Raw genomic sequence first — 26,308 nt, forward strand, 5'->3', positions numbered from 1 at the left:
GGGGGACCTATGGCGGCGGATTAAGCACTATGCAAACTAAGCGGCCGAGTGGCGACATCCAAGGTCACGAAGTGCCCCGAGATGACCGCATGGGGTCTCTCACTCGTGTTAATAATCCACTGTAAAGGACTCGGTAAACATCCCGGCCTGAGTTGGTTTAAGGTTCTAAATGCAACTCTGTACAGTATATTCATACGTCATTAATGGATCCCTCAGGATCAGATCAATAGGATGGTGCATATGTTTTACTTATTTTGACGCGGTCCTATATCTAAGATTCTGTCTAAGGACATCAAAGTTAATGCCAAGCCCTTCAATACTTCGGACTGACTATCCTTCATTGGGTGTCCACTAAGTCACAGGTTACCTTAAACCCAGTGGCAGATTAAGGGTATCGGGTGCCCTAGGCGGTAAGACGAGTTGAGGCCCCTGTAAATGGTAACTGATGACCGGGGGAAAGGGATACTGGCACTCAGCTTGCTGTTGGGAGATAGAACAGTATACTTAAATTGCCGGCAGGCGGTGGTCCTCGGTGGTCCTCGGTGGCAGGCTACGATCATCGGTCATAGGTAAAATTGTTGCCGGAAGGGGTGAGGGGGGAGGGGGGAGTGCAAATGATTCTCCAGTCACAGGGCCCCAACGTTCATCTTAAACGGGACCCTTGTAACTAATACTCTGTACACTTTGGTACACACTGCATACTACAGACTAGAGATTGATGGAGCCCCAAGCGACTGTCTAGTTCGCCTACCGTTAGATCCGCCGCTGCTTAAACCCGTCAACTGTTAAGTGAAGTATTTCGCAAAAAATATGTAAAAGAAGAGTAATAGCATCTGAAAATAAACTCTTGGTCCAATCAGTGACGGAGTAATAAAACCAACTACATCTAACATTACGTACCGGCATGCAAAATGTTAAGCTCGTGATGATACCCTAACTGTTATAAAAACTCAAATTATTGCCACAGCAGTATAAATAACCTGGCGACGTGAGTCTGAGATTCTTTCGCCACAGCAAAAACAAGCTCACTAACATCTTTCCACTCAACTCTTCACGCCCAAGATGGTTTTCAGTGCGAACACCCGTCAAGAACCCGTCTCTGCACCGTTTGCGTGTGGATAAAATTATGACATTCCGTGTACATGCTCGGGTCTCCGTTGCTTAATCGGTGTTCAAATATTTATCATTCCACAAGGAAGGCCACATTTTCTCGGTATCCAGGGCTGCACAGTCTTCGAGACTCGTCATGCCGGGAAAAGGAGTTAGTCAACACAGGCAACACCACACCAACACGCATAAGCAACGACCAAACGTACCACGGTGATGACGTTGATGCATCCACACTGGCCCATCCGTGGTACCAGTGAATAGCGTTTGATTCATCTGTGTACATTAAGTTTATTTTACTTTCCCCCGTCAACTACGCCAACCATTCCCCGGGGTTCTTGAGTGTGTTCTGCAAAGCTTTCTTCGGTTAACCCTGTTTCCTTCTTGAATTCCTCCATTAGAATGTTCTTTCGCTCGCTGTTGCCGACCTTAAACCGTACCCAAGATATAGACAATCAGTGCGATTGTACAGATAACCCTCAGTCAGATAGAAAAACGTTCATATCTGCCCCGATATGGTTCTTGGGGCACAAACCGGCAACCCACTCGAGGCGGCATTTTGTCGCCTGTGCAAACAGATAAAATCGCACAGCGGACAACCGGCAGTCCGGAGAGCCGGGAGCTCCTCTAAGACGAAGTGTTAGTTTCGGGCTTGCGGTCACCCCCTCCCGCACGAGCCACCGGGGTGATGCAGTATGCGGGCACGGTATGCTATAGTAAATAACATTATCAAACTTATTATCTTATAATATGATTATCGCAGATATTCATTACAATTTTTCCCTGTCTACTTCCTGCGAGCGCCTATCGGGGCCGGCGGCCCAGGTTTTTACAGTATCAGAGCATCAGTTTTGAACTGCGCGTGTCAGTTCGATTACGGCCAGAGGCGCATATGGTATGCGGATCTGTTGAGAAAGTGTTTTGTGCGGTGCATTTTGATCTTAAGTTGCGCATCGAGGAATTGCAACTTGTCCCCGTATTGGGCAGCGCGATACTGAAGTGCATGTGCAGTGTCTAAAGAAGAAGACCTATCCACAGCTTGGTGACCAGTCGGGCAAACTAGTGACGAAAATGGTGTGTTCAAGCCTTGCCACCAGGCGAACGACTTTCGGTAGCCCCTTTCGTGTTTGAGTGTGATTTATGGTGGCTCGTCGTCAAGAAGTCGAACAAATTGAAATGTTAGGACGGAATGTTTTTTAAGCACTTCAAGCGGCTTGGAAAAATTGGTTCACAAATCGTGCTGCCCGATCTGACGTACAATAAAATGTATGCTTTATTGAGCTTGTGGTTCCAAGTGATTGCACCACCGTTACAGCTACACTCTCTCCACATTCACACACACACACACACACACACACACACACACGTACAAGTAACGTTCGGGGACGTTGGTCGGATAAGAGTGAGAAAAAAAAGCTGCTACAGTACATAAGCGTTATCTATATCACGCCCCATATCAGAAAGCGCTTATATTCACTGTCTTTACAACACCAACAGGCAACAAATATCTGTACTGTTACGCATACACATACACAGCTCTTTCCTTGAATAATGCCCATGGTGATGATGATGATGATCATGATGGTGGCTATGATTCATGGAGAGGAATCTGCTAACAATAATAATATTAACATTAAAAGTTATTATTATGATTGGACTGGGCGCATTACTAATTTCGTGGAAATTTTTTTGCCTGCCAATTCAATTCAAGTCACACGTGTACGGTGAAAAGGTTCAAATCAGCTATCAGCAAAATAAGCAAAGTTTCGCTACAACGTTGCTGCTTACATTAGGAATTTGTTCCTTTTGACTCTATTTGCCGCAAAGTTTAATAACCTCCGGCCTAGATCATCTAGAAAAAGTAACCCTTTAGAGGATGTGTCGCATGTGTACGGCGGAGAAAGCTGCAGTGTTATTATTTTCTTTTTATTACTTCAAATATACTTTCCCGAGATAGTAATGGTGCAGTAGGAGATACCAAAATAAATTTTTGCACAAATTTCATTCAAAGCTCAGCATTGACCTTACACGAGCACACATTTTTTTATGTTTTCCGCAAATTACTGAAGCAAGTGATTCTAAAAATGCAAGTACACTGTTCCCTTGTTTGTACGGATTCCCTAAGGATTCCCTTGTGTGTACGTAAGAAGGTGTAAACGAAACGTTACAGTGGCTTTGTTTAGTTTTGACCTTCTCTGGGTGATTCGTTGCTCTTCAGACATTCGATCTAGTTATAATATATCTCTTTTCATCACTGCATAATCACAAGAATCTGTTGGGTTTTGATCGTACAATTTACAATTACGTCGTCACACAACCACTTCTACAATTGTTTGCTAACGGAGCTCAGTAAATAACACCAGTTTATATTTAAAATTATGTTTATTATTTCATGTTGAATTAAATGTCTAGAATTATTACGAGTTGTGTTGATTGCTCATTTAAAAAAAAGCCTTAAATTATCTTGCAAAAATAGGACTGAACAAACGATTATTATACAAAACTTGGCTAACTGTTTTCCTTTTAACACACATTCCACTCGCCAGCACTTTTCAAACTTAATGCTATGCTACTGTATGCTAAAAACAAATTTGGAACGATTGCGAAGTATCCAGAGAGCAGATAATTTCTGTACATTTTGTTTTGCTTTCCAGCTCGATGCTAGAGTAATTCGGAACATTATATACAACTATTCTAATGTTAATATCTCCTGCATTCGATCAGATCAAAACATTTTCATCATAAAGAAATTGCATAATATTTGCTAAGAGATTGTTACTCATTGACGTGATTAGAAGATACACTCGACCCATCCTTTCTGTAGCCTAAAGTAAATGACAACTAACCAAACGGTGGTAGAGTGTCGGATAGTGTTCTTTTTTTGTGGTTCTTGCTTTATACTACATTAAACCTAATGTCATAATTGCACTACTTGAGGAATGGACAATATCGCACCCCTTTCGGTGGAGATGCATTGTTCCCATCTTTCTGCTGCATTGCTCCACCATCATCTTACAGCTAACCCATTGTGCGTGTGCGGTGCTGTACGTGCAGTAGAGCTAACCCTTTAATCCTACATTCTTAACATGTTCTTAACATTCGTCGAGTCTTTTGCGTTATTCAGTTCATTTGGTATGAGAAGCTTCCCTGAAGACAGAAACAAACGACCATTCGAGATTCGTCCATCTGTACACGTGTGACAATTCGCGCCATTCACGTCACCTGTTCCAGCACCTTATCGCGTCATCGATACCACGGTCGGGCGGTTGATGTTGTGCTTGCTCTCGATCATGTCCTGCTGCCCGTGAGCCTGTTCACTCTCCTCATCCGCGACCGAGGGACTGCGGCTGTGATTGTGCGCTCCCGGTCCGTGCTGACCGTGGCCAAGCGTTCCAACCATGTGACCCTCGTGGTGCAGTGCCTGCTGGTAGCTGGCGTAGTGATTTCCGCCCATCGGTTCCATCTTTACAATCGTGCCCAGCGAGTGCTGATCGACGCTACCGTTCACATCGGCCGGCAGCATATCGTAGTACAGCATGTCCTCGGGCGATTGCGGTGGGCTTTGCTGATACTTGGAGCTAACGATCGATCCGTTATTGTTTCCATGCCCAACGCCCGCCATACTGTAGCTCACCGGGCTCAGTGCACCGGCGGCAGCGGTAGCCGTGGATTGATGATGCTGATGGTGGTGATGCTGACCCGACCCGATACCGCCCGTGGGACTGCCGACGAACATGTTCATCGGTGTGGGCGACTGTAGTAAAAAGGCATTGGTGGCTTTGGGTTGCTGGTTGTTGTATTTGCTGTTGCTGACGATTGCGCCGCTCGAGGAAGTGCTGGTGATTGGCGAGGGGACCTGCTGTGTGTAGCAGATCGGGGACATATGGTTATGGTGCGCGGGCGACTGATTGCTGCCCTCGCTTGACGGTGACGATGGCAGCAGCTTGTCGAAGGAGGAGTTTTCCGCAATGTTCATCAACTTGAGGCCTGTGACAAAAAAAAGATATCATTATTTTATCAATTCTCATTGCGTATTTTTTAACATTCTTCGTCTATCACGTACGCCAACACGAACACATTCGAGCAGCCAGCCCGTGAAACGTGTAAACCCCTAAAAGTATGCAATCTACTTACCATCTGTTTTCTTCGGTGTCTCGGCTAGGCTGCTACTGCTCGAATTGGTCTGACGGTTAGCGGAAGCGTTACTAGCGTTACTCTTGCCGTTCCCATCGCTATTTTTGCTTCCCTTCGGTTTGCGCTTACGAGACTGCAAAGGAAAATTGATTCAGGTACATTAAACTATACTTTTTGACGACAAAACTATTCTATATACATAATGTCACAATCGTTTTTAATTCCTTACTTGTATATTATCTTTTTTCATCGCCAGTGGACGGTTCACGTTGTGCAGCTTGTAGTACAGTCCACACGCATTGCAGACTGGTTCACCGACTTGATTGCGGCGCCACAACGAAGTGTTGGTTGTGTTGCAGTTAGAACATTGCAGTCCTACACGTCTTGCCGAGCTCTGATGAGGATAGTTAAAACGAAATCAGTATTAGCAACGGTTTTGTGAAACGAACATCGAAACAAACAACACCGATACAAGGGGACATTTTTTGTTACAGGGAGTGTGGATGATTAGACTACAAAGCGATAATAGGTGAATTAGTAAGCAACAGTAACTAAAAGATGCTAGTATATGTTAGAATTAGAGCATCTCTGAAATAATGGGAAAGATCTGCGAACTAAACTACGCTAAGGGAATTCGGGGTGCATTCGGAGGGGTTCCAAGCAACAACAACAACAACAACACCAGGATAAGGCTCTAATGAAATCCGTTCCAAATGAAAAAGGTCCGAAGAAGGAAACCTACCATCCGTCGACTTTGCTTCTCCTCGGTGGTGCGAGTGGTCAAGTTACTGAAGGTATAGTTGTTCTTATAGAGATCCCCGCCCTGTTCTGCGGCCACTGGAATTACAATTTTGGGATATGGTAGACTTTGATTAGTTGCTCACAAACAAACAAACGGGAAACAAAACAATAGGAAAACCTGACGAGTACGAAGTGTGTATTTAAAAAAAGGAATTAAACAAAATACATAGGAATTAGGAAACATAATTCAACAACACCAATTTCGAGTACGAGCAAAGTTCGAAACTAGCTATCAGCAGCAAAGCAAAACGGGAGCGTTTTTCACGATGATGGCACCAACGCAATCAACAGAATGGCAACCACTTGGTAGACGCGTAATACAAAAGTCTATCATTTGTGAGTACTAGCAACAATGGCATACAAAATAATAATAATAAAAGAAACACACACACACACACTGAGCTGCTGCTACTACTGCATGAACAATGGTATCTAAATTATGGCCGGGCGGGGGGTACACATTCAGCTTGAAATACAACTAGAAGCCAACTAGTATCTATCCCTTCTATTATTTTAGTTTTTTTTTTCTAGACCTTCCAAATTGGAATGGATTTCTGAGGAGCATTAAAATGATGCGAAGCTTTCACCCTCTCGCACTCACCTCCAACTCAGGGACAAATACCCAAACACACACACACAAACATATAAAAAACATAAACAAATCTTATTTAAATTGCAAGGAGAAAAAATGATACTAATGAATTGTTCAATGATACATGAACTAATGAGAAAACTTGAAAGTAATGTAAAAGAAATATAAGATAAACAAAGCTCCTCCTAGAGCGCAAATCATCACAAAATGTGATACAACGAAATTTAGGTTAAAGCTTTATTATATATAAAACACAAACAGTTTAACGTATTTGTAGAACAGGGTAAATGGAAGTACGAAATAAAGCTCACAAAATTAACAAATTTAACTAAAACAAAGATATAAACAAAGATGAGCACGAGAAGGAGCTAATGCAGGCAAACAAGACGACAGCAAGGTAGGGGTGATACAAAAAAAGACATAAAGAGGTAGTAGAGAGAAATAGTAGTTAAGAAGCTCTGGTTTACAGGATCTTTTACCAAACGTCTTGGTTGTTTCACCAGCGGACGATTCATGCCGTTCATCTTGTGATAGAGTCCGCACGCGTTACACAAGTAGTGGCCCGTTCCGTCGCGACGCCAGAGGGGCGTCTGAATGGCACCACAGTTGACGCACTCTCGTCCCTCCGTAAACAAGTCCGCATCGAGGCCCACTGGGGTGAAGTTAAACAGGAATTATTAAGGCATGAATAATTGGTGTCGTTTTTTTTTCATGGTGTTTTCTTTTCTTTTCTTTTCTCCTTTCAAAAAGTATGTTGCAGTACTGTGTACGCATTCGGTGCTTTGTAGCGATCATTTGCCATCACCCATTTGCCTTCCGCTATTTATGGCCCGTTATCGTACCATTGTACCTCCATGGGCCATGTTTGCACTACATTCCGTTTGCCGTTTTCTATACACCCAACCGACTGAAGCATGGTTTCTTTTCAATCGCAAGCATAAATTAGCATGCACTACCCCACTACGCAAAGGGAAAACCGAACGCGGCCACTAATAAGGGGCCAGAAATTGCCAGCGATCGACTAATAAACCGACAGCAACTATGACACAGATCGCACACCGCGTGCAGCCCATCCCCCGCTGGTTGGCCTGTATGAGAAGCTATAAACCCCCAACTACACCGCCCTGCTTTTTTTTTAAGTTGCCCACATCTACATCTCCTTCCCGGACGACACGGTCCGGGTGTTTGCCCTGGTGCTTTCACTGCCCATACGTCACGCTCATACGTCACCAGGCGCAGGCTAGGGGTTTCTATGAATAATTAACGCACAAGAAAAGCGGCCAACTCGCGCCTTGCACCCAGAGTTCGTTCGTTCTTCGTCATGCTCCAGGGAAAAACGCACACACACACAACCACTTTCGGGCACGCGGGTTGACAAACCTTGCCAGTGATGTCCGCGGTCATCGGTTTCCCATGAGGCTTTCCTGTTGTGTCGCTTCCATCTGAAGTGCGTCGCCTGTGCCCGATTCCGATAAGCGCGTGGAGCAGCGCATACAACAATACTAAAGTACGAAAGCAAAGAACTAAAGAAGGACAGGAACCATTTCTTCCCGTGTATTTCCTCAATGGCGACGACGGGTTGGAGCCTTTGCCATAAAGATTCATTTAATTGAAGAAGAAACATACACAATGCTCCCACGGATCACTCAAGCCTATAACGCTTCCGGTTTGTGTTCTGTTTGTGACACATTGGTAGTACACCTCTTCCCTCCAATCTTCGTACACCGTTCGAATCTTCGGACCGTTGGCGCCAAAGAACCAGAACGATCCATTTCCCTGGGTCGAGGGTCGGGCCCGCATAAGACAACAACGAGAACAGCTCGTTCGTGCGCGATCGTCCCGGTTTCGGTTGTGTTGGGCGCGCGGAAAGAATGTGCCATTTTCCACCCGACTACACCGCGCCAGATATGCCAGAGCCCTGTGGCCCAGGAGGGGGCGTATAAATCTGTCATTCCGTGATCATTCCGACCGTGTGGGTGGGGGGCGAGAGGTGCTACGGGGTAGCTTTTTTATCGCTTGTTACCATTTTGCTGCTACGCTGTGTACGTGCAGAATGCGACAAATAATGCTCGTCTAACCACGTACCACACAGTGGCGGTGGCTCGTCAGTTGCAAACCGTGACGACAAACAAAGTTCAGCTTCTCAATCCTACCTTCTTTTTTCCACTTTTTTTTGCACCTATTTTTTTAACCGTTAAGATGTGGAATATGGTTCTGTGTTTCATAATTGTTGTCTAGTTGTATCTTAGTTTTCATTGCAATTGCATTAACGTAAGTATTAAATGGAAGTTTGCGAAGTTTTCCAAGCTTTCTTTCAATCCCACAGAAAAGCTCCCGGAGTTGGACGATGAACTCTGTTACGCAAAAAAATAATAACATGATAGCATAAAAACAAAACATAACAACGCGCTTCCGCTGTACATGTTACCCCCTAGCTTCGCCGTTGCGTATTACGTGATGATTAAGTATCGAGCGAAATGCAGGTTCGTCGCTTATCACATGTACGAAAAACGTCTTACACTCACACATATACACGCACATCCTGCATTTTCATTTGTGAAATTTGACAACTGCTTAAAAACCTGGGGCCCAAAAACAAACAAACAAATCCCCTGCCCATGGGTATGGGCAGAAAACAGCGCAAGCAGCCCGAGCGCCCAAAAATCCGTTGTGCCCAAAACGCACAACATTCACACGCCACAATGCCAGACATTTTGGCGCGCTGGCCTGTGCACGTGGAAACTCAGTGCGAGCTGTTTCCAAGCAAAAAAGTGCCCAAACTAGGCTTCCAATAATCGTACTCCGCTACGCGTTGGACGTCAAACGGGAGAAGAGGGAAAGGATGCTTACGTGCTGTCAGGGAGGCGGCCGCTGGGAAGTGCGTGGTGGTGGTGGTGGCCACGGCTGCCGCTGCGGCCGCTGCTGCCACCGCCGCCCGCCTGTTCACCGTCGCCGGGGTCGTGCTGGAGGTGGCCACACTGTACGCGATGCTGCCCGTATCGTAGTGCTGCGACCATGTGTCATTCTACAGAGAGTGGGGAAAAAACACACCAACCATTGGTACCAACTATTGATTGCTAACTTAAACCGTGCGCCCACGGAAGGCTTACCTGCTGCTGGGCGTACGACGTCGAGACGGCACTGTACGGATTGGTGCGGGACGTGTTGGTACCGGAAACGATCCGCTGGAACGCGGGCAGGGAACCTTTCATGTAATCGTTCTCCAGACCGGATACGCCGCTCGACCAGAGATGATCGGTCGGGTTGCCGTTGAAGTACTGCATGCTCGGGAACGAACAGCGACCGTACGAAGGGCTGCAGGGAGGGTGGTGATTGGGAAACGGAGAAAAAAACGGAAGAGAAAAACCGCCCCGCGGGAAGGACAAAATTAAGTACTGTGGGTTGATAACAATGGGCTGTATGTGGTTGTATATGTGTGTGTGTGCGTTAGGGTGGGTGTACAACAAGGCACTTCAATGGTCCTTTTTATGTTTTAGTTGTTGCTCTTCTGTCTATGCCATTCGTACACATTCCTTCTGCCAACTTCGCTCACGCTGTGCGAGGTGCAGTTTTCAGTGCAGTTTTTACTATTCTGCTTTCTTCGTCGACGTAGATACGACTAATTTGTTCACTGCAGTTATTCACTGTATCCGGCCTGTTTGGGGTAGCTTGTTGCGTTTTTAAAACAAAAGAAAAGATGCCGAAACCCCAAAACTTGAAACAAGAGCAGCAGCAAACTGGTCTTTTTCTTTCCACTTTAAATCACGTGCATTGATTGCCGACACGACACGACACTCGAAAGGAATGTTTCCAACTAAGCGCAACCGAGTGCGCAAGAATTCCTCCACAAAGCAAAGATCGCTATATTCTTCTGGCGCTGGCCCTGTAGCAAGACTAATAACTACAAGCAAAAGGGCAAGAAAGTGTGCTGACGGGAGCTATCATTGAGTAGGGCAATCCGTTCAGCACAATTCAAGCGAGTCCAAATCCGCCAACGATAAAATCCACCTTCTCTCTAGCTCGCATAATCCATACAAAGAGGCTTCGCGATCGCTTCTCTAACGCAACGGAAGCGACATGTTTATCGTCTACCGATCAGTTTTGTTTACAAACAAAGCATTTCGCAGTGGGCCTCCGCTGCCGCCACCCGCCCCGTAAACCACCGCCCACCCTAACCGAGGTGAAGGGCATTGGTTTCTGATTTCGTCGGCAAATATTCACAGTACACACGTTCTGGCGTCAAGCGGGTCCGCTTTTCAGCACTAATTCAGCAGTAAACGGTAGCGCGCGCCATGCGAACTTACATGCGATAATTCATTGCATTCAAGTTGGGGATTTTTCCCCAGAGCCGGCAAGATATCAATTCAGTATCACCCTCCCGTGTGTCACTTGTTACGGGTGTTAGGGGTTGAAGCCTCAGGAACACGCACTATTGCTCACTATTGCTGCATATTGGAACGATCAAGCCGTTTGAGCTCTTCGCATCTCACAACAAACAGTTGTCCTATGAACACACACACACAAACACACACCGAAACTACAGATCAACTGGCCCGACAAATGTGCACGGTCCTTCCACGGCACACACCTATCGATGGCGACCGTCAGCGAGCGAATATCAACCCGGAGCGTGGCGAGCTCCAACAAAACTCCGCCGCTCGGTTCGGCTGCGATGTGTTTTGTTGCGATGTGCACCGAGCGAGAGGGACCGCTTGCTTGACCGCTTGCCGCGCGGACCGCGCCTGCCTTGTCGCTCGGCTGTCGGCCCGGTCGGTATACCTTCGGTCACTGCGCGCGAACCGGACGATATAGTGTAGTTCGCGCTGTCCGGGCGCGCTGCGTGACATTGCGATCGTTGGCGATCCGAGCCAATCAGGGCCCGTGTCAACCTTGAAAGGTGGTGGCGTGTAGGTGGTGGTTCGTAATGGCGTACAGGACGAAATTTGGTCATCCCCAAGAACGCGGGGGATCGTTCCGTTTTGTTGTTGTTTCCTCGCGCAAACCACATTGCCACGATATGGCACGAGCTGTGCGCTCACATAACCGAACCCGGGCAACGTTTGCCACCTGCACAATAAACAAAAAAACAACAGGCCCGCTTGATGGTGGTGGTCAAGTTTAAGTAAACCCCATGAGCGCTTTTTTTCTACGTTTTACGTTACTCCTCCAACAACAGCATGAACGAACGCTACACGTGTGCCTCTCATCGCCGGGTGTGGGCGATCGGGGGAAAAACAACCGGGGAAAGGGAGAAAGGGTGTAACGAGTAACACAAAAAGTCCCCCAAAGAACTATGATACGAGCTGCGGTTCGTCACCGTACCGACGACCAACACACCATACGCGACAGGCGCGAGCGTTCTCGTAACCAAAACAAAAGCCAGCAAAGACATTAAATAATAGGCGAGGCGCGGCCACGCTTGGGGTTTCGGGCCCGCTGGTGCGGGGTGGTATGCATCTTACTTAACCGATCGGACACCCCACGAGCACGTGACAGCGGGAACGGATGGGCGAAATTCTAGGCCCCCCGTCCCCAGGGACCGGACTACAGGGGTTACCTACGTAAGGGGTGGAGAGAAGTTGCTAGTTTGTAACGTTTGCAAAAGCCTTGCACATTTGTAATTTTATATTAGCTTAACGCATACGCTTGTTTTACTGTATCGGTTCGTTTGGAATGAGCGATCTTTGGATTTCTTCATTCATTCATCACCTGATAGCTTCAAAACGTTCTATATAGGTGATCGCGTGATCGTAGTTACGTAATCACGATCGCACCCTGAACCGACCCGACCACATGCCGATCACATTCCCCCGGGGATCGAGTAGGCCGGGTAGAAGGGGGTGAAAAAACTGCACCAAAAGCACGACCGTCAGGCTGAGGCGCAAAGTCGTGCTTGAGAAGACCAAATTTGTCACAACCTGTCAGTAGACCGACCGCACGGCCATAAGGAACGCATCATAAACGCTCGGCGGGGTTAGGTGAAAGCACACAAACACACACACACACGCACATACACAAACAAAGCTTGGTGGTTTGGCACGCGAAACGCGAAATCTCTCGCGAGGCACGTTTGTGGATGGTGTATGTTATGTTTTTGTTTCTTCAGTTTCCAGCGCTCTATTTTCTGTTTTTCTCTCGCTCGGTTAACAAAAGCGTGTTTAGTGTTGTCGGCTTTTTTGTTTCACTCTCAGTCTCCCTCTCTCTCGCTTTCTCTCCTTTAAGAGCTCTGGCTTTGGGGGAAAACAGCACTGTGTGAGAGTGTTGATTTGCTACCCCCTTTTTTGTCACTGTTGTTAAGTAATTGTGTATGATAACGCTGCAGCAAGCATGGGAACGTGTGAGGATCAATTGTGCCGGTGTGCCGGGGCTTCGTGGTGGGAATTGAACTGTGCGAAAAGCTTACACGAAAGCCTGTCTAAAGAGTGCTACTAACATGAGCCGGAGCAAACAGCTCGCTAAATGGTTTAAATATTTCGTTTTCTTTGCCCCGATTAAGTCCCAGCTCTAGGAAACGTACAAAAAAACATGCCTTTAATCATCCCAGCTCCCCGCAAAGACGTTGCAATATCACGGTTGTGCCAAGAATAATCTGCACAGCGATGCTTAAGAATAGCACCACCATCTCCTCACGGGCACTGCTTGATAAGAACCTAGGGGTAATCACGATCTTGCTTGTTATGCATCCGAAAAACCTTCTCATTGGGCAATCGGGACACCACGACTGCACGATCGACCTCTCTGGCCGTTATCAGGTTCGGGCACTCGACCCGAAAACTGTAACCAGTACAGTGCCACGGGGTAATATAGGTTTAACATGATACGATGGAAGTGTTGTCACGGCACAAAACCCTGCCTAGATGGTAGATCGCTTTCCGCGTCACCAAGGACGATGGGAGCAAACCAAGACTCGTAGCAGCAACCCATATCCCATATCGAGCTGCGAGCTACTAACGAGCAGACAACGAACGCGTTGGCCTTCATGCTGTCAGTGCACAGCAAGGTCACGGCAGTGGCAAGGCTAGGGGCGATACGGACGTCCAATCGTTCCCCACGCCATTTGGGATCGCGATCAGTAAGCCGACACGAATCTTCAAACTGCCAACGAGAACAAATTCGCAAACTGAGCAAAATCTGATGTTTGGCAAAACGTTCAAAGACACCCTTTTGAAGCTCAACCAGACAAAAAACAAGCCGGATACAATCAAACGCTTTGTCTGACACCCGACGACGACATTCCGCCAGATGGTTTCATATGTCACCACACGGGGTTGGCGCGTTGTTTTGCAAGTATCGTGGGGCACCGTTAGCAGATTGCTGAATGCAGCACAGACAGCTTCCTGTCGCGCCAATTTGCACACTTCTTCACCAACACTTTACGCGAATCATTAGAATCATGGGAAAGGAATGTTTTGTTGAGGATCGATTTTCTGCCTTGTCTGTACTGTTCTATCTAACAAGCCTTGTGTGATCATTTAATCAAGAGATTCAAAACAGTTTAAGAGAGATCACTCTCCACACGTCTCACACGCCCTCTCAACGAACGCAAACCCGAACCTTGAATCTTGCTTGAGTAGTATGTCACTCACAAACACACACACACAGGGGTCTCTCTACGTTTGTTACACGGTTTGTTAACTTACCCGCCCGCCAGAACGCTCGTATGCAGCGTGTCGTACAGGGAGATGCTGCCATCGGTGCCGGTAACCGTGCCCGGCTCCTGCGCTCCCGTACCATTTTCGACCGAATGTAGCAGCACGGCACCGGGACCTCCCGCCTGCGGACCTGTCCCACCGAGCTGGACCAGATGATCGGCCGGACCGGGCGACGAAGTGGCGGTGTTGGTGGTGGTCGGCGTTTGGCCACCGTTCGGCGTGGCGCCAGCGGCCGTGCCGGCATCACTCTCCGCTGACATCGGGTGGCGGTGGTGGTACATCGACGCTGCCGTATCGCTCGCTCGAGGCACATTTATCAACTGAGTGAAGCTCTGCAGCCCACCGTCGTACTCGTCGTGCGCGTGCGAATACTCGGGACTGCGCGAATCGCCACCGCTGCTGGTATGGGTGTGAGTGTTTTGCTGGTGATGGTCGGACTGTTGCTGCTGCTGCTGCTGGTGATGCGCTGCCGCGATCGTGGCCGCATGATTGTAGTTGATCACGCTCTTGTCGTTGTTGTTGTGGTACATGCTGGCGTACTCCTTCGATTCGTGCATGCCGTGCTGCTGCAGGTGATGTTGCGACAGATGCTGCTGCTGCTGCTGCTGGTGATGGTGATGATGCTGCTGCACGTTATGATGGGTGGGCGAGTCACCGAGATGATGGTGATGATCGCTCACCAGCGTGGGGGTAAGGTAGCTGTCGACCATGCCGCACTGTTCGTCTTTGAGCGTGTCGGCAATCATGTCGTCGATGCTGTGCTGCTGGGCGACCACATCATGATGATGATGATGATGCTGTGCGTGATGCTGCTGCTGCTGCTGCTGGTGATGATGTTGCTGGTGCAGATGGTGATGTATTGCCGACATTTCGTCGTCACCTCGCAGATGCGCATCCTGCGCCTGTACGTGATGGTGCAGGGCCGTGGCCTCGTCCAGGTGGTCGTGCTGGTGGTGAGGGCCACCGCCCAGCGGAGACGCATACGAAGAGTACATCGAGAGCAGGTTGCCGCGCATTCCGCCTAGCAGGGATGGGTCCGCCGTCGAGCAGACCAGCGGATTCAGGTGGCTCACCACGGCCAGATGACCCTGGGAGGGCGAGGAAGCCACGTCCGGTTCGCCGATGTAGGCGCCGCGCGATGGCGTTGGGTGACGGGTAAGCTCCCCCGCGGACGGCTCGCTCGAGGGGGACGACACGGGCCGATGGTCCACCGGTTTGTAGGTTAAATCGCACGGCCAGTGGTGTTGGTACGCCGCCGGATATCCGCCAACACTGCTGCTGCTGCTGTTGATGACGGTTTGCAGGGTGGAGAAGCGGGGCGGTGAGCTGGAGCCCGGGCTCGCTTCCTGCTCCTGCAGCGGCTGTTCCGCACCGTACGCCGGCCCCTTTACCGGGTCCGTGCCGAGCAGCACCTTCGAGCAGGACGTTATCACCGAGGGTGTGTTACCGCTCGCCGCACTCGTCGCACCAGCTTCCGACGTGTCGTGTGTCGCACTCGCGTCCAGCACCGTCGCTTCCCGATCGTCCGCTTCACGTGCCCGATGGTCCGCACTATCACTTTCCGCACGCGACGCGCCCGGAGATGCTCGTTCCGATACTGGGCGCGCACCGGGCCCGATAATGCCAGTGTCCGGTGGTTCGCTATCGTCCGCCGCCTGTTTACCTCCGTTATCGATGCCTTGCTGCTGTGGCTGTTGCTCCTGCGGGTGTTGTTGCGCACCAGCTTGCGGGGACACTAGAACTGGCGACTTGTACGCACCCACGATCGCACCAAAACTCGGCTCTGCTGGCGCAACGGTTTCGTGTGCAGTAGGGTGCAAACCGCATACCGAAGGAAAGAGAGGGAAAGAAAGAAATACGGAGAACGAGAGTGAGAGAAAGAAAGAGAAAGAAAGAGAGAATGAAGAAAACAAATGAGACGGTAGGGAAACAAATGAGGAAAGGAAAGATGCGTAAGCGTATACACAAACGCACACATCAACACAAAAAAACACACACACACACACATACGCACGCATACCCGTACGGATACAACCGAAGGGTGCGAGAGAAAGCGAACCACCGCACGGGCAAGATCGATCAGCACGAAAGAGAAACCAATAACAACAACAAGGGGCAAGCACTGCGAAAAGAGACGGGGAAAGGGCTACGCTATACGTGACACACGAGAGAGAGCGAGACAGAAAGAGAGAAAGAATAGATGCCTGTAAACAATAAGAAAGACGGGGTGAAACGGATAGATTAATTGCTGTGTGGACGGTAGCAATTTTCTTGCACCGTTCACCCCCGGCGCAACGGGACGGGAGAGATGTGCCAAATGGAAGACGTAAAGTACTTCACTCTCCACTGTCTAACACCGATCGAGACAACAAACAAACACAGCAATAATCGGTTTGAAAAGCAAATAACCAACATGGAAAAGTCCATTCTCTCGGCCATTACCCATCCCACGGTGTTGTGCATGCTTCAACCCCGTACGATCCTGCCCCTGCAAGAAGGCAACCGGCACGGGATTTATGATCTCCTGCCACACACACACAACATCATCTTTGCGTATCAGGCCAAGATAAGCAAGCTCAAACCAAATCAAACAACATTGCTCAACCTTAAGGGTAGGTAGCTCCGTCTTTTTGCTGGGAGCATTTTCCACTACCCCTCGTTTTGCAGGGAACAGGGTAGTCGAACTGCTCGAAACAAAGTGTGCTACCCCTTTCGGTACCGATCCGCATGACTCATTTATGTACCTTGGAGTGTTGTATAAAATGAAAAAGTGCCAACCACTTTCCAACATCATCATTTCCTAATCAAATGATGCAATGAAACTACCACCACTAATTCAGCTAATCTAGTACGCGGATTATTATGTCGAGCAAAAAAAAAAGCGTGAACTAAACCTCCATTCGATCGCGTTTGCCACTCCGCTCCGATTTCGAGTAGTCTCGCTCATAGCTCCGCCCCTTTATAATTGTAATTCAATTGCCCGCATTAAATGGCGCTCCTCTGTCCGGCTGTTGTCGTGAGCTGTGGTTTTATGCTCGACCGTGCGCACCACCGGTCTAGGCGGTCTCGTTTGTGGGTAGGAAAAATTTAATTTTAATTAAACTCTAAGCTTCTTGCGCTGCTTTCCTGCGAAGGTCACAGCTATCAAGCGAGCGCGATTTCGCAGCTCCGATTTGCCGATAAAAGCAGCAATCGCACACACGTTAGTCAAATATGCGGGATTTGGGCAGGTTGTTTGGTACAGGAGGGCAGGACAGGCACAGGAGGGTGCAGGTAAGGTTATCTGGGATCAGGTGGGCACCATGCATGTTTTTTTTTGTTTTTTTTTTTTTGGGAAACCGTCCATTGCATTTGAAACAGATTTTGCATAACAAACGTGCGATCGTGCGGCTCCGCGATCATCAAAATGTTCACCTTTGGCCACAGCATGGTGAAAAGGGCAACTGTCTGCTTTTTTTTTATTACATATTTCATCGTGATGCAAAACAATTTTGCAATTTCACTCTGCTGCACTTGTGCCTTCGTTGCAAACAGCAGTTGCAAATGCGCGTTTATTCTTACGCATTAAAACGATCATGTTCCATTGTTGTTGATGCAGCGTTTTTTCTTTTGTTCATGTCCAACCCGGTTTTTCGTGCCAATAACCCTTTCAGCTTCGCTTATTACAAGCAAACAAAACCTCTTTAACATGGCCACCCGACAGCGATAAGCATACGGTCACAAATAGGAAAATACACCCAATACATTAGCGAACGCGCGAAAGCAAGGAGTGCTGCTAACCGGTTTTGTTTTATAGTGGAGTGATTTTCATGCTCCACTTACATAAATTACAGCACGATGTGCCACCCATTCTGCGTATGGGTGACCCAGCGGGTGAAAATTAGTTTCTACCGGTCGCGCACCATCAATGCGTATGAAGTGTAGCAACTAATTTCCATTAAGTCCCCGCTGCCCTATCGAGCGCATAAGTCGCTGTGTATGTATGTGTTTACCCCCACCCTATCGACCAGCAAAACACCTTCCACCAGTGCACCCGGGAAATTGCGCTTGAGAAGTTATTAATTTAAGTGAAACGGCACACCGTAACTGCCGTGACGTTCAAACAACAGGCACATGTGGAGCGTTTGCGTTTGCGCAAAGAAGCAACGGGAGCACGCAGGTCGAAGGCAGGAGCGGCGGTACGGGCATGTAGGCTAACAATTACACCCATGAGAACCGGTGTAACAGAATTAACGCGAGGTAAGTTATGGGAACAAATTTTTCAATCCCACCAAACGAGCAATTTGTAGTGCTGCAGCCTGGGCAGTCCGTATGGTGCGCAGGCAAACGCAGCGCGCACTTAGGATGCAATTTATCAAACCGAACGTCCTGCTCCGGCAGAGTTGTTTTTTCACAGCTTCACAGCCACAAACTAAACTACAACGGCAAAAAATGTTACACTCTCCCGAACAGCACCTAATGGCTTGTAAGGGAAGACAAAAAAAAGAAAGCCAACTATTAGTGCGAGCAATTGGAGAGAATTTTCACACCACGCAAAAGGGATGCACTGCACGTACAGGATCGTTGAAACGTAGGTACATCCATCCCGACGCAGTGCGCAGGGAGTTTGCCTCCCGAATGTCAGCGCAACTTGGCACAAAGCGCGACTCAAATTTCACAACCCGCAACACACACCAAAAAAAACATAAACGCACGCCCTTTTCCCTACTCGCTGCAGCTCTTCCTGCAGGACTTTCTCCAGCATCGGCTCGCATGCTGTAAGGACAGTGCACCGGGATAAAGGATAACGAATGAAATATTTACGACCGCAGCAAACAGCGTTCCGCGGGCCGTGCGACAAGTGTTTGTCGTGTTTGCAGGCGCACACACTGGCAATCGGATCTACGCCACTTCTACTGCTGGCGTTCCGCGGGACCAGGATCGTCTTCCGCCAGGAGGAATGATTTATTCCCTTCCCGGGAAGTGATAATTTTATGGTTGAATTAAGCGATGGGATCCTGGCCAAGCTGGCTAGCACTGGAAAGAGGCGACGGGTGCGATTAGTTGATAACCGAATGTCTTTAACACGCAACAGAGCGGTTACAGCTTGTAGCAAGGGAAAAGAACGCATAATTGACCCATAAAAACAACCAGTAATGGTTCGTTTCTTGTCGTCTACCCATTCTATTGCCCAGCACTACTACCTAGAGAGCTAATCGAACAGGCAAAAATTAAAACAAACCATACACCGTAAACGATCATTCACAGCACTAGAGAAAGTCGTCTCGTATCGTTGTCTGCCACCACCATGCACATGGTTACGCAGTGTCAAACGCTTTATTTACGACAGGTCCTGTGGGGTCAAGATCATCTACCGTTAAAGCGGGAGGACTTTAAACAAAAATACATAAAACTAATTCTCGCATTACAAAATGGGATGGCCTTCTAGCTTACACTAACCAGCACCCGGCTTGGCTGTTCAGCCGAGATCAGCCAAACGCAACCAAAACGCGTAAATAGTTAATGTCATAGCAAAGTTTTATGCATTTTCGGAAAAGGTGCAAAGGCGTAACACCAGATTTCTCCGCTTCCCGTTCGTCTGGATTATGTCCTGTAGGTTTGGTCTACTTTAATTGCTTCATTACTGCCATGGCCAGGGCCGCAGCTAGCTATACCGCGTGGCTTCCTGTGCGATATGCATCATTTAGCGGTCAAAACAAATAAAAAAACAAAACACCACTCCACTCGGTGATAGGGAAAATAGGAAAATGTCCAATCCCGGTGTCCTTTTTTTTTGTTTGCCTAATGTCCCCAGTGCAATCCGATGCAGCAGCAGCAACAGCATCCATAATGAACGACGAAGGAAAGAGTTGTCGTTCTATTCCCCCGACGGGGTGTCACACAATCAGTTTGTGCGTGGAGTGCCCAATCCTACCCACTATCAGCTCGGCATGAATGGAGTGAGTGATAAGAAGGCGGGAAGATTTACGATCCTTTCCAATAGATACGGAGGTCATAGTGGCTGTGGCCGAAATTCTAACTAAGAAGCTTAATAAAGAATGAAAAACTAATCTCTTGCAGGATTTTAGTTTCGGTTTTGGTGTGAACTGCTTAGAAGAAGAAAAAAACAAACATGAGCCATTATTTTGGCTGGATCCATTTTCTATGCAGCCTTATCACGAATTGAACAACTTGTTCCCATGTACAGCATGTTTCTTTTTTTTACAATTCGACCACTAATTAACCAAGCAAACTCTTCCCGTTCCCGATCGTATTTCATTGAGAGACGTATTATCAGCGAAGCGGCCAAGTGTAATCATAGACGCACAGGTTCCAAGATCAAAATGGTAGTGATTCCCATCTATGAGGATGATGAGCAAAGATGACATGTTGGTAAAAGATAACATCATTCAGTCCAATATAAAATTTAAGCCATAAAACAATAGATCAATGGCCTCCCGGAGCGAAGTTGATCTACAGAATCCATCCATGTGACGCAGTTTCACGAATCTTGATTCATAGTATATCCTATTTGAAAAGGTACGTGATCAGGCTATAGGTACTCGCACACGGGTAAATAAACTGTGCCTTTCTAAATAATCCACCAAATTTTGCTTGCCATCTTCTTCGTCCTAGCATTCCGCTTACCCAGCATCCTCTTTCCTTCAGATGATTCATCTTACCCGCCCAGCAAGGAAAGATAAGAAATGGTGCTTGTTGCATCTTTTATCACCAACACCCACCGGGGAATGCCCTTTGTTTTGGCAGACCGTAAACACATTTGGCAGGTCATCCGTCACGCAGTCCATCGGACTGACGCATGGCTATTTGTGCTCTCTAGACTCCGGCTGCGAGTCCTTGTGAGTCACACAACAGTTCGGTAGGGTTTTCTGTTTCTGGTAAAATTGCCCGTCACCCTCACCACTGTTGATAAAACTTCCGTGCGGGTTGTACAAAATTTAGAAGCAAAATATTGTTGTGCTGTCCGTGATAAGCGGAAAAAAGGGGCTGACATTCGAGTTTGGTGGATGTTTTAACATCTGCGGTGATGGAACTCGTCCCGATCGGGGGCGTATACAGCTCAGCTCCACGTGTGAGAGTTTTTGCTTAGCGCCTGGTTTAATGTTGGCCCGCCGCAGCATGCCTGCCCATCATACACAAGCTCATTTGCATTCGGTTCGATGTCCCGCTGCTCGTTCGAACCACCCACCAAACCACGAACGAATCATACTGCCAACTGTCACAGACCGGAACTCAGCAACGCATCAAATTGCTGACCAAGCGCCAATATCATGCTGTGCGGCGTCGGCGATCATGATGATCGGGTTCGTCGAAGCGCCTGCATCCGCAAAACGGGGAGGATCTTTTATAGCAAGCAACATTCGATCATCGCCCCCTTTTTTTGTTTGCTCTCGCCCAAAGACACCCTTTCTACTAGAGCGCCTTGAACCTTTTGGTGTAAATTCACCAACGACACCTTTCCTGCTTCACTCGGGGTTGGGTGTGTGCGATTTGAATAATCCGCAGAACCGATGTTTTGGCAACTGAGAGGAACCACACATACACACATACTTTCCCTTTTGCAAACCGGCCGGGACGTGATGGGTCCGGTTGGTCCAACAGATGCGACGGGACGTTTTACAACGGGCAATAAATCATTACCATTTTCTACGGTGATTATGATATGTGTGCTCTGGGATATGGTTCAGCATGATGGTTCCAGGTCTTCTACAAACGTTAAGAAACTTGAGGATGTGAATGATCGATTGCAGTTCTCCTCCGCGAAACAGTTAGCTTCGGATCTTTCATAGCAGATCTTAATAAAATATCAATTATTACTATTACGTTGAACTCTACAACCTTTCACAACCTACTCCTCTCTGATCATTTTTGTCTCGAATACGTTTGATAAACGTAAACGATTTGTTTGGAAATTTGAAACTCTTGCGCGAGGATCACACGAGCCGTACCCTTGCTCTTGAGGACGAAAGGACAACCACTTTCCGCCACGAAGAGCCCTCACTTGACGAGTGTTTATTTCGTCGCCCAGAAGAACCCGCTGTGAAACAAGAAGATCACCTCTAGTTCTTTTATGTTGCCGTTCTTGAAGCCATACGGACGATCATGTTTGTAGCTTCAACTTATGCACATTTCAAGATGATCAGCGTAAAGAACGTCTTCAAAGTTCATGGAATGTTATGCATCAAAGTTATGCATCGAACCAAAAATGTTACACACTTCCTCCAGAATTCGGGAAAACAAGGTATCCGAGGTACAAGGTACTTCCCACAAAAAAATGCCACAAAAACAAAAGAAACACTTCCGTCGTCGCTCGATTGCATGACGCTGACAGTGTGTTAGTTACCGGTGAAGAAAATCCATAACGTCTAGCCCATGCCAAAAAGGCCACCAAAACGCCCAACCTGAAAAGCAGGAAGTGGCTCTGACCCAAGTAATGTGCATCACGTGTTTTCGGTACCTTTTTCTCGCACGCACCACACAGCCGTCGCTCGAAAAGCCAACAGTCAGGGACGCGCCACCCCGCTCCGGGACCCGAGCTCTTGTGCTGACAGCTCTTTATTGCCCATTTTATTGCAACTATTTGCGTGTCCAGCCCAGCCCAGCGGGACAAACGAAGCGTACCAGCGTGCGGTGGGATCGAATGTCCGGAAAGGTTCTGCTTACGCTAAGCTCGTTACACCATCGGGCGATGTATCGAATTGACTAATGGAGTTCGTAAAAAAAAGAAGATCCAACAAATGCCCACAACGCATCCTAACCTTTCCTTTACAAACAACATACTAATGGGCAACAAACTTTTTAAAGCCCTGTTTACCTGCGTCAATCATAATATTTGCTGCTTACCATCTCACGGCCTGCGTGTCCTGTGTCAACAGTGATCGTATATCGATCCTTCTCGCCGTGCGCACTATGGAGTACGTTAGGAGCAAATAAAATACTTGAAAATTCGAAAACTGTCGCGTGGCTTTTTGGTCCTTCAACTAGGCTGTATGCCTGAAAGCTGCTTCAAAGTCTTGCTTGAGCAGACCCTTGTACGAATGTTAGTCTCGCTGGTCGAACCCGGAACAAAATGCAACGTAAGCCAATGATGCCAATGAACAAAGTCGGTTTATTCATGAGCTAAGGTTTCCTCTAAACACAGAACTCTCGCTACATGAAGCTATCGAACGGAAGCTGCAACAATTTTTGCCCACCCACGGGAGAACCGAACTCATGACCAACTGCACTGGGCCTCAAACAAACAGGCACCAACAGCAACAACAAACAACCAAAACTACAAATGCACCACAACGTTGTGCATCGGTTGCATTTCTTCCACCACCCAACGTTTGCTTCATGCTTCATCATCTGCGCAAACGCCTTGCACACATAAAAGTGCACATAACACACCACTTTTACGACCCCGCCGGACCAGCGCACCGACGCGACATAGGCGATCTTCGTTTTGAGAAACGTTCGTTTCAAGGTAGACGCTACCACCTTTTTGTGGCCCTATTTGCGCTCACCGTCTTCAACCCACCGTCCCGGTCTGGATCGGTGGCACGGGAACTTCCAGGCTCGCAACGGGGTAGCGGGACCATCTTTCCCGCGGGTGGTTACGAACCGTACAAACGCATCCAAAACGCGTACAGCAGCAAGCAGCCTCACACACGCAAAAGGGAGTAAAAAAGCTACCGTGACGGTCATCCAGCATTTAAAACACCACCTTCCCGCCAGCCCGGTGACAATGATGGTGGCAGCGCATTCGCGGTGTGTTCGGCGCGTGTAGCAGCGGACGGCTCGTTGCATCGTTGCAGCTGCAAAGTGCATTTCGCGGAGGGGGGTGTGGGGGGGGTGAGGGACTCGATGCAGCCATATTTTCCACACAACTCGCCAGTACCGAGCAATGAGGGGGGGGGGGGGGGGTGGAAAGCACATGCACAAATGTTTTGAACTTTTGCGATTCGTCACGCCGGCAAGGCGTTGCCAATTGTGCACGGTGCGATTCTAATTTCTGACCTGCACAAAACATCGTCACCATACTGCTGCTGCTGCTGCTGCTGCTGCTGCTAAGGCTGTAAGTAAAGCGAATATTGCTATTTTACAACAGCCTGACCCGGGTTAGAGGAGAGCGACGTGGAACCGGTTGAAAGTCAACTTCAACAGTAAGCCACGCAACGGACGTATTCAAACTCGCCTTTTTCGATGGCTTTGACACTTTGACAATTATTAAAAAAAAATGCCACAGACACACAGACACACACACCATACACCGTCGGATCTGCCATTCGAACTAACCGGTCAGGCGAACTGTAGTAGTGCGATCGTGCGATCGCTTCGATCGAGCTGCCGAAACCCGAAACCGGCGACTTATCGTTCGCGATAGAAGTTTTCAATATGTTCACGATAACACAGCCCCGGGGCCTTCTGAGATAGCAGCATCACCACCACCACCACCAATCAACACCTTCGATTGGTGGAGGTGGTGACCACCCGGCACCAAAACCGGCACTCCGGTACCGAGCGGACCCACGATACAACCGTCACTGGTCACCGGCGGCACTGCTCGGTACGGGGTTAACCTAGCCCCATGTTATCAGCCCGGGACGCAATCAAAGGAATTCCTTTCCAACCACTCTCCCTCTCTCTCACTCTGTGTCCCTGTGATATGGAGGTACGACTCGATAACTCGGTGCGAGACGCCGAATTGAAACGACAACAAACCGAACCGAAGATAGCCCGAGATAATACGACTACTACTGCGCCTTAGTATGTACATGTACATCCCCACGGAACCCTTTCCATCTACGTACCGTAGCAATCCTTTCCCGGCATGTTTTATCGTTGGCCACCGGGGAACGGTTTCACTGCACACCGGCAAGATAAACACTAACCCGCACAACAGGTTGGAACAGGCGGGCGCGTTCTGTTATTGTTTACGTGCGCTGTGCGGTGCGTTTATACCGACCGGATTCGATAGCACTACACAGATAAAGTAACTAGTACACAAACACCATAAACTGAACCAAGTGTCACCATTCGACGCTCACACACACACTGTCGTCTTGTCGTCACAACTACACCGCGAAGGTAATACGCCAAATACACGGCTGCCTCTGCTCCTTGAACGCGCGCGTCAGGATATGCGCGACCAGTTAGCGCCAGCACCGATCGCAGCAGGAAGAACACGTCCACGCAAGAACGTCGCAACACTACCAGCGACGACGACGACGATGACGGATGGAGACGACTTGCGCACTAATCGTTCAAACTGAACTGATCAGCACGGCCGCTGTGTTGATCTACACAACCCCCTCTGCGCCCAACGATGACGACGACGACGACGACGTACGACGTACGACCATGCGAGTGCGCTGGTGGTACTGCTGCCGCCACCACGACGACTACCACGAAATCGCGTACATTTAACATCCACATGCTCGCTTGCGCACACCCAACGGGGCGGCCGGGCGGAGCCTTATGCTGTGCTGTGTTTACTTCGCTTTGCGCTCTGCTTTCCCGCTCTGCTTCGCACCTCCTCAAACATGATCACCGCACGGGGGCGTCGATCCACATTCCCTCAGGATGAGCCATCCAGCGAGAGAGGTAGAGGAAGTGGAGCTGACCATCGCTCAACATGCCCCGCCATCCCGTAACAGCCGTGGACGGTGGAAACAGAGCGCACCGATGAAGCCAGCCAGCCCCCAGAGCGCCAAAGTTCAACGTGGAGTCGCGCTTGAAGGACATTTCGAACAGTTCAGTTTCAGGTTCCGGTTCTTCCTCATCTTCATCATCGTCGTAACGGGACGAAACATTTGCTTCTAGAACGTTTACAGTAGCGCAGTCTGCGCTTTCTCCCCGCTGCTGCTGCTGCTGCCATAGAACCGTTCGACTCTTCCTTTGCGTGTAATGCTGCGCAGTCCATCTTTAACAACGGTTATAAACTCTCCATTTTTTTTTTTTTCTAGTGAAGCTGCTGTCCTGCTGCTACACGAAAAAAAGGTTCGACTAAAAACTTTACATTCCCATTTGCGCTCAAGCG

General features: G+C 48.4%; 1 protein-coding gene and 1 long non-coding RNA gene across 4 annotated transcripts; one reads left to right on the forward strand and one right to left on the reverse strand.

Annotated features, from left to right (window-relative positions):
- Positions 1-3,470: 3,470 nt before the first annotated feature.
- On the reverse strand, positions 3,471-25,618 carry LOC120898608 (box A-binding factor-like). 3 transcript variants are annotated; one of them, XM_040304682.1, is made up of 8 exons: positions 25,080-25,618; positions 14,275-16,069; positions 9,745-9,949; positions 9,485-9,659; positions 7,102-7,286; positions 5,471-5,635; positions 5,242-5,374; positions 3,471-5,094 (listed from the first exon to the last, which is right to left on the reverse strand). In XM_040304682.1, the coding sequence occupies exons 1-8, from the start codon at positions 25,099-25,101 to the stop codon at positions 4,343-4,345; spliced, it is 3,432 nt and encodes a 1,143-aa protein (XP_040160616.1). In that variant the 5' UTR covers positions 25,102-25,618; the 3' UTR covers positions 3,471-4,342. The 3 variants fall into 3 exon arrangements, with proteins under 3 accessions (XP_040160616.1, XP_040160617.1, XP_040160618.1); XM_040304683.1 differs by having other exon boundaries at positions 7,114-7,286; positions 25,080-25,617; XM_040304684.1 differs by lacking the exon at positions 7,102-7,286 and adding an exon at positions 5,984-6,078 and having other exon boundaries at positions 25,080-25,615.
- LOC120898613 lies at positions 5,280-6,962 on the forward strand. The gene is made up of 2 exons (XR_005738679.1): positions 5,280-5,396; positions 5,498-6,962. It is a non-coding gene; the product is annotated as an uncharacterized LOC120898613 (long non-coding RNA).
- Positions 25,619-26,308: the final 690 nt, after the last annotated feature.

This window comes from Anopheles arabiensis, chromosome 2 (assembly GCF_016920715.1).
Source record: "Anopheles arabiensis isolate DONGOLA chromosome 2, AaraD3, whole genome shotgun sequence".
NCBI classification, from domain to species: domain Eukaryota; kingdom Metazoa; phylum Arthropoda; class Insecta; order Diptera; family Culicidae; genus Anopheles; species Anopheles arabiensis.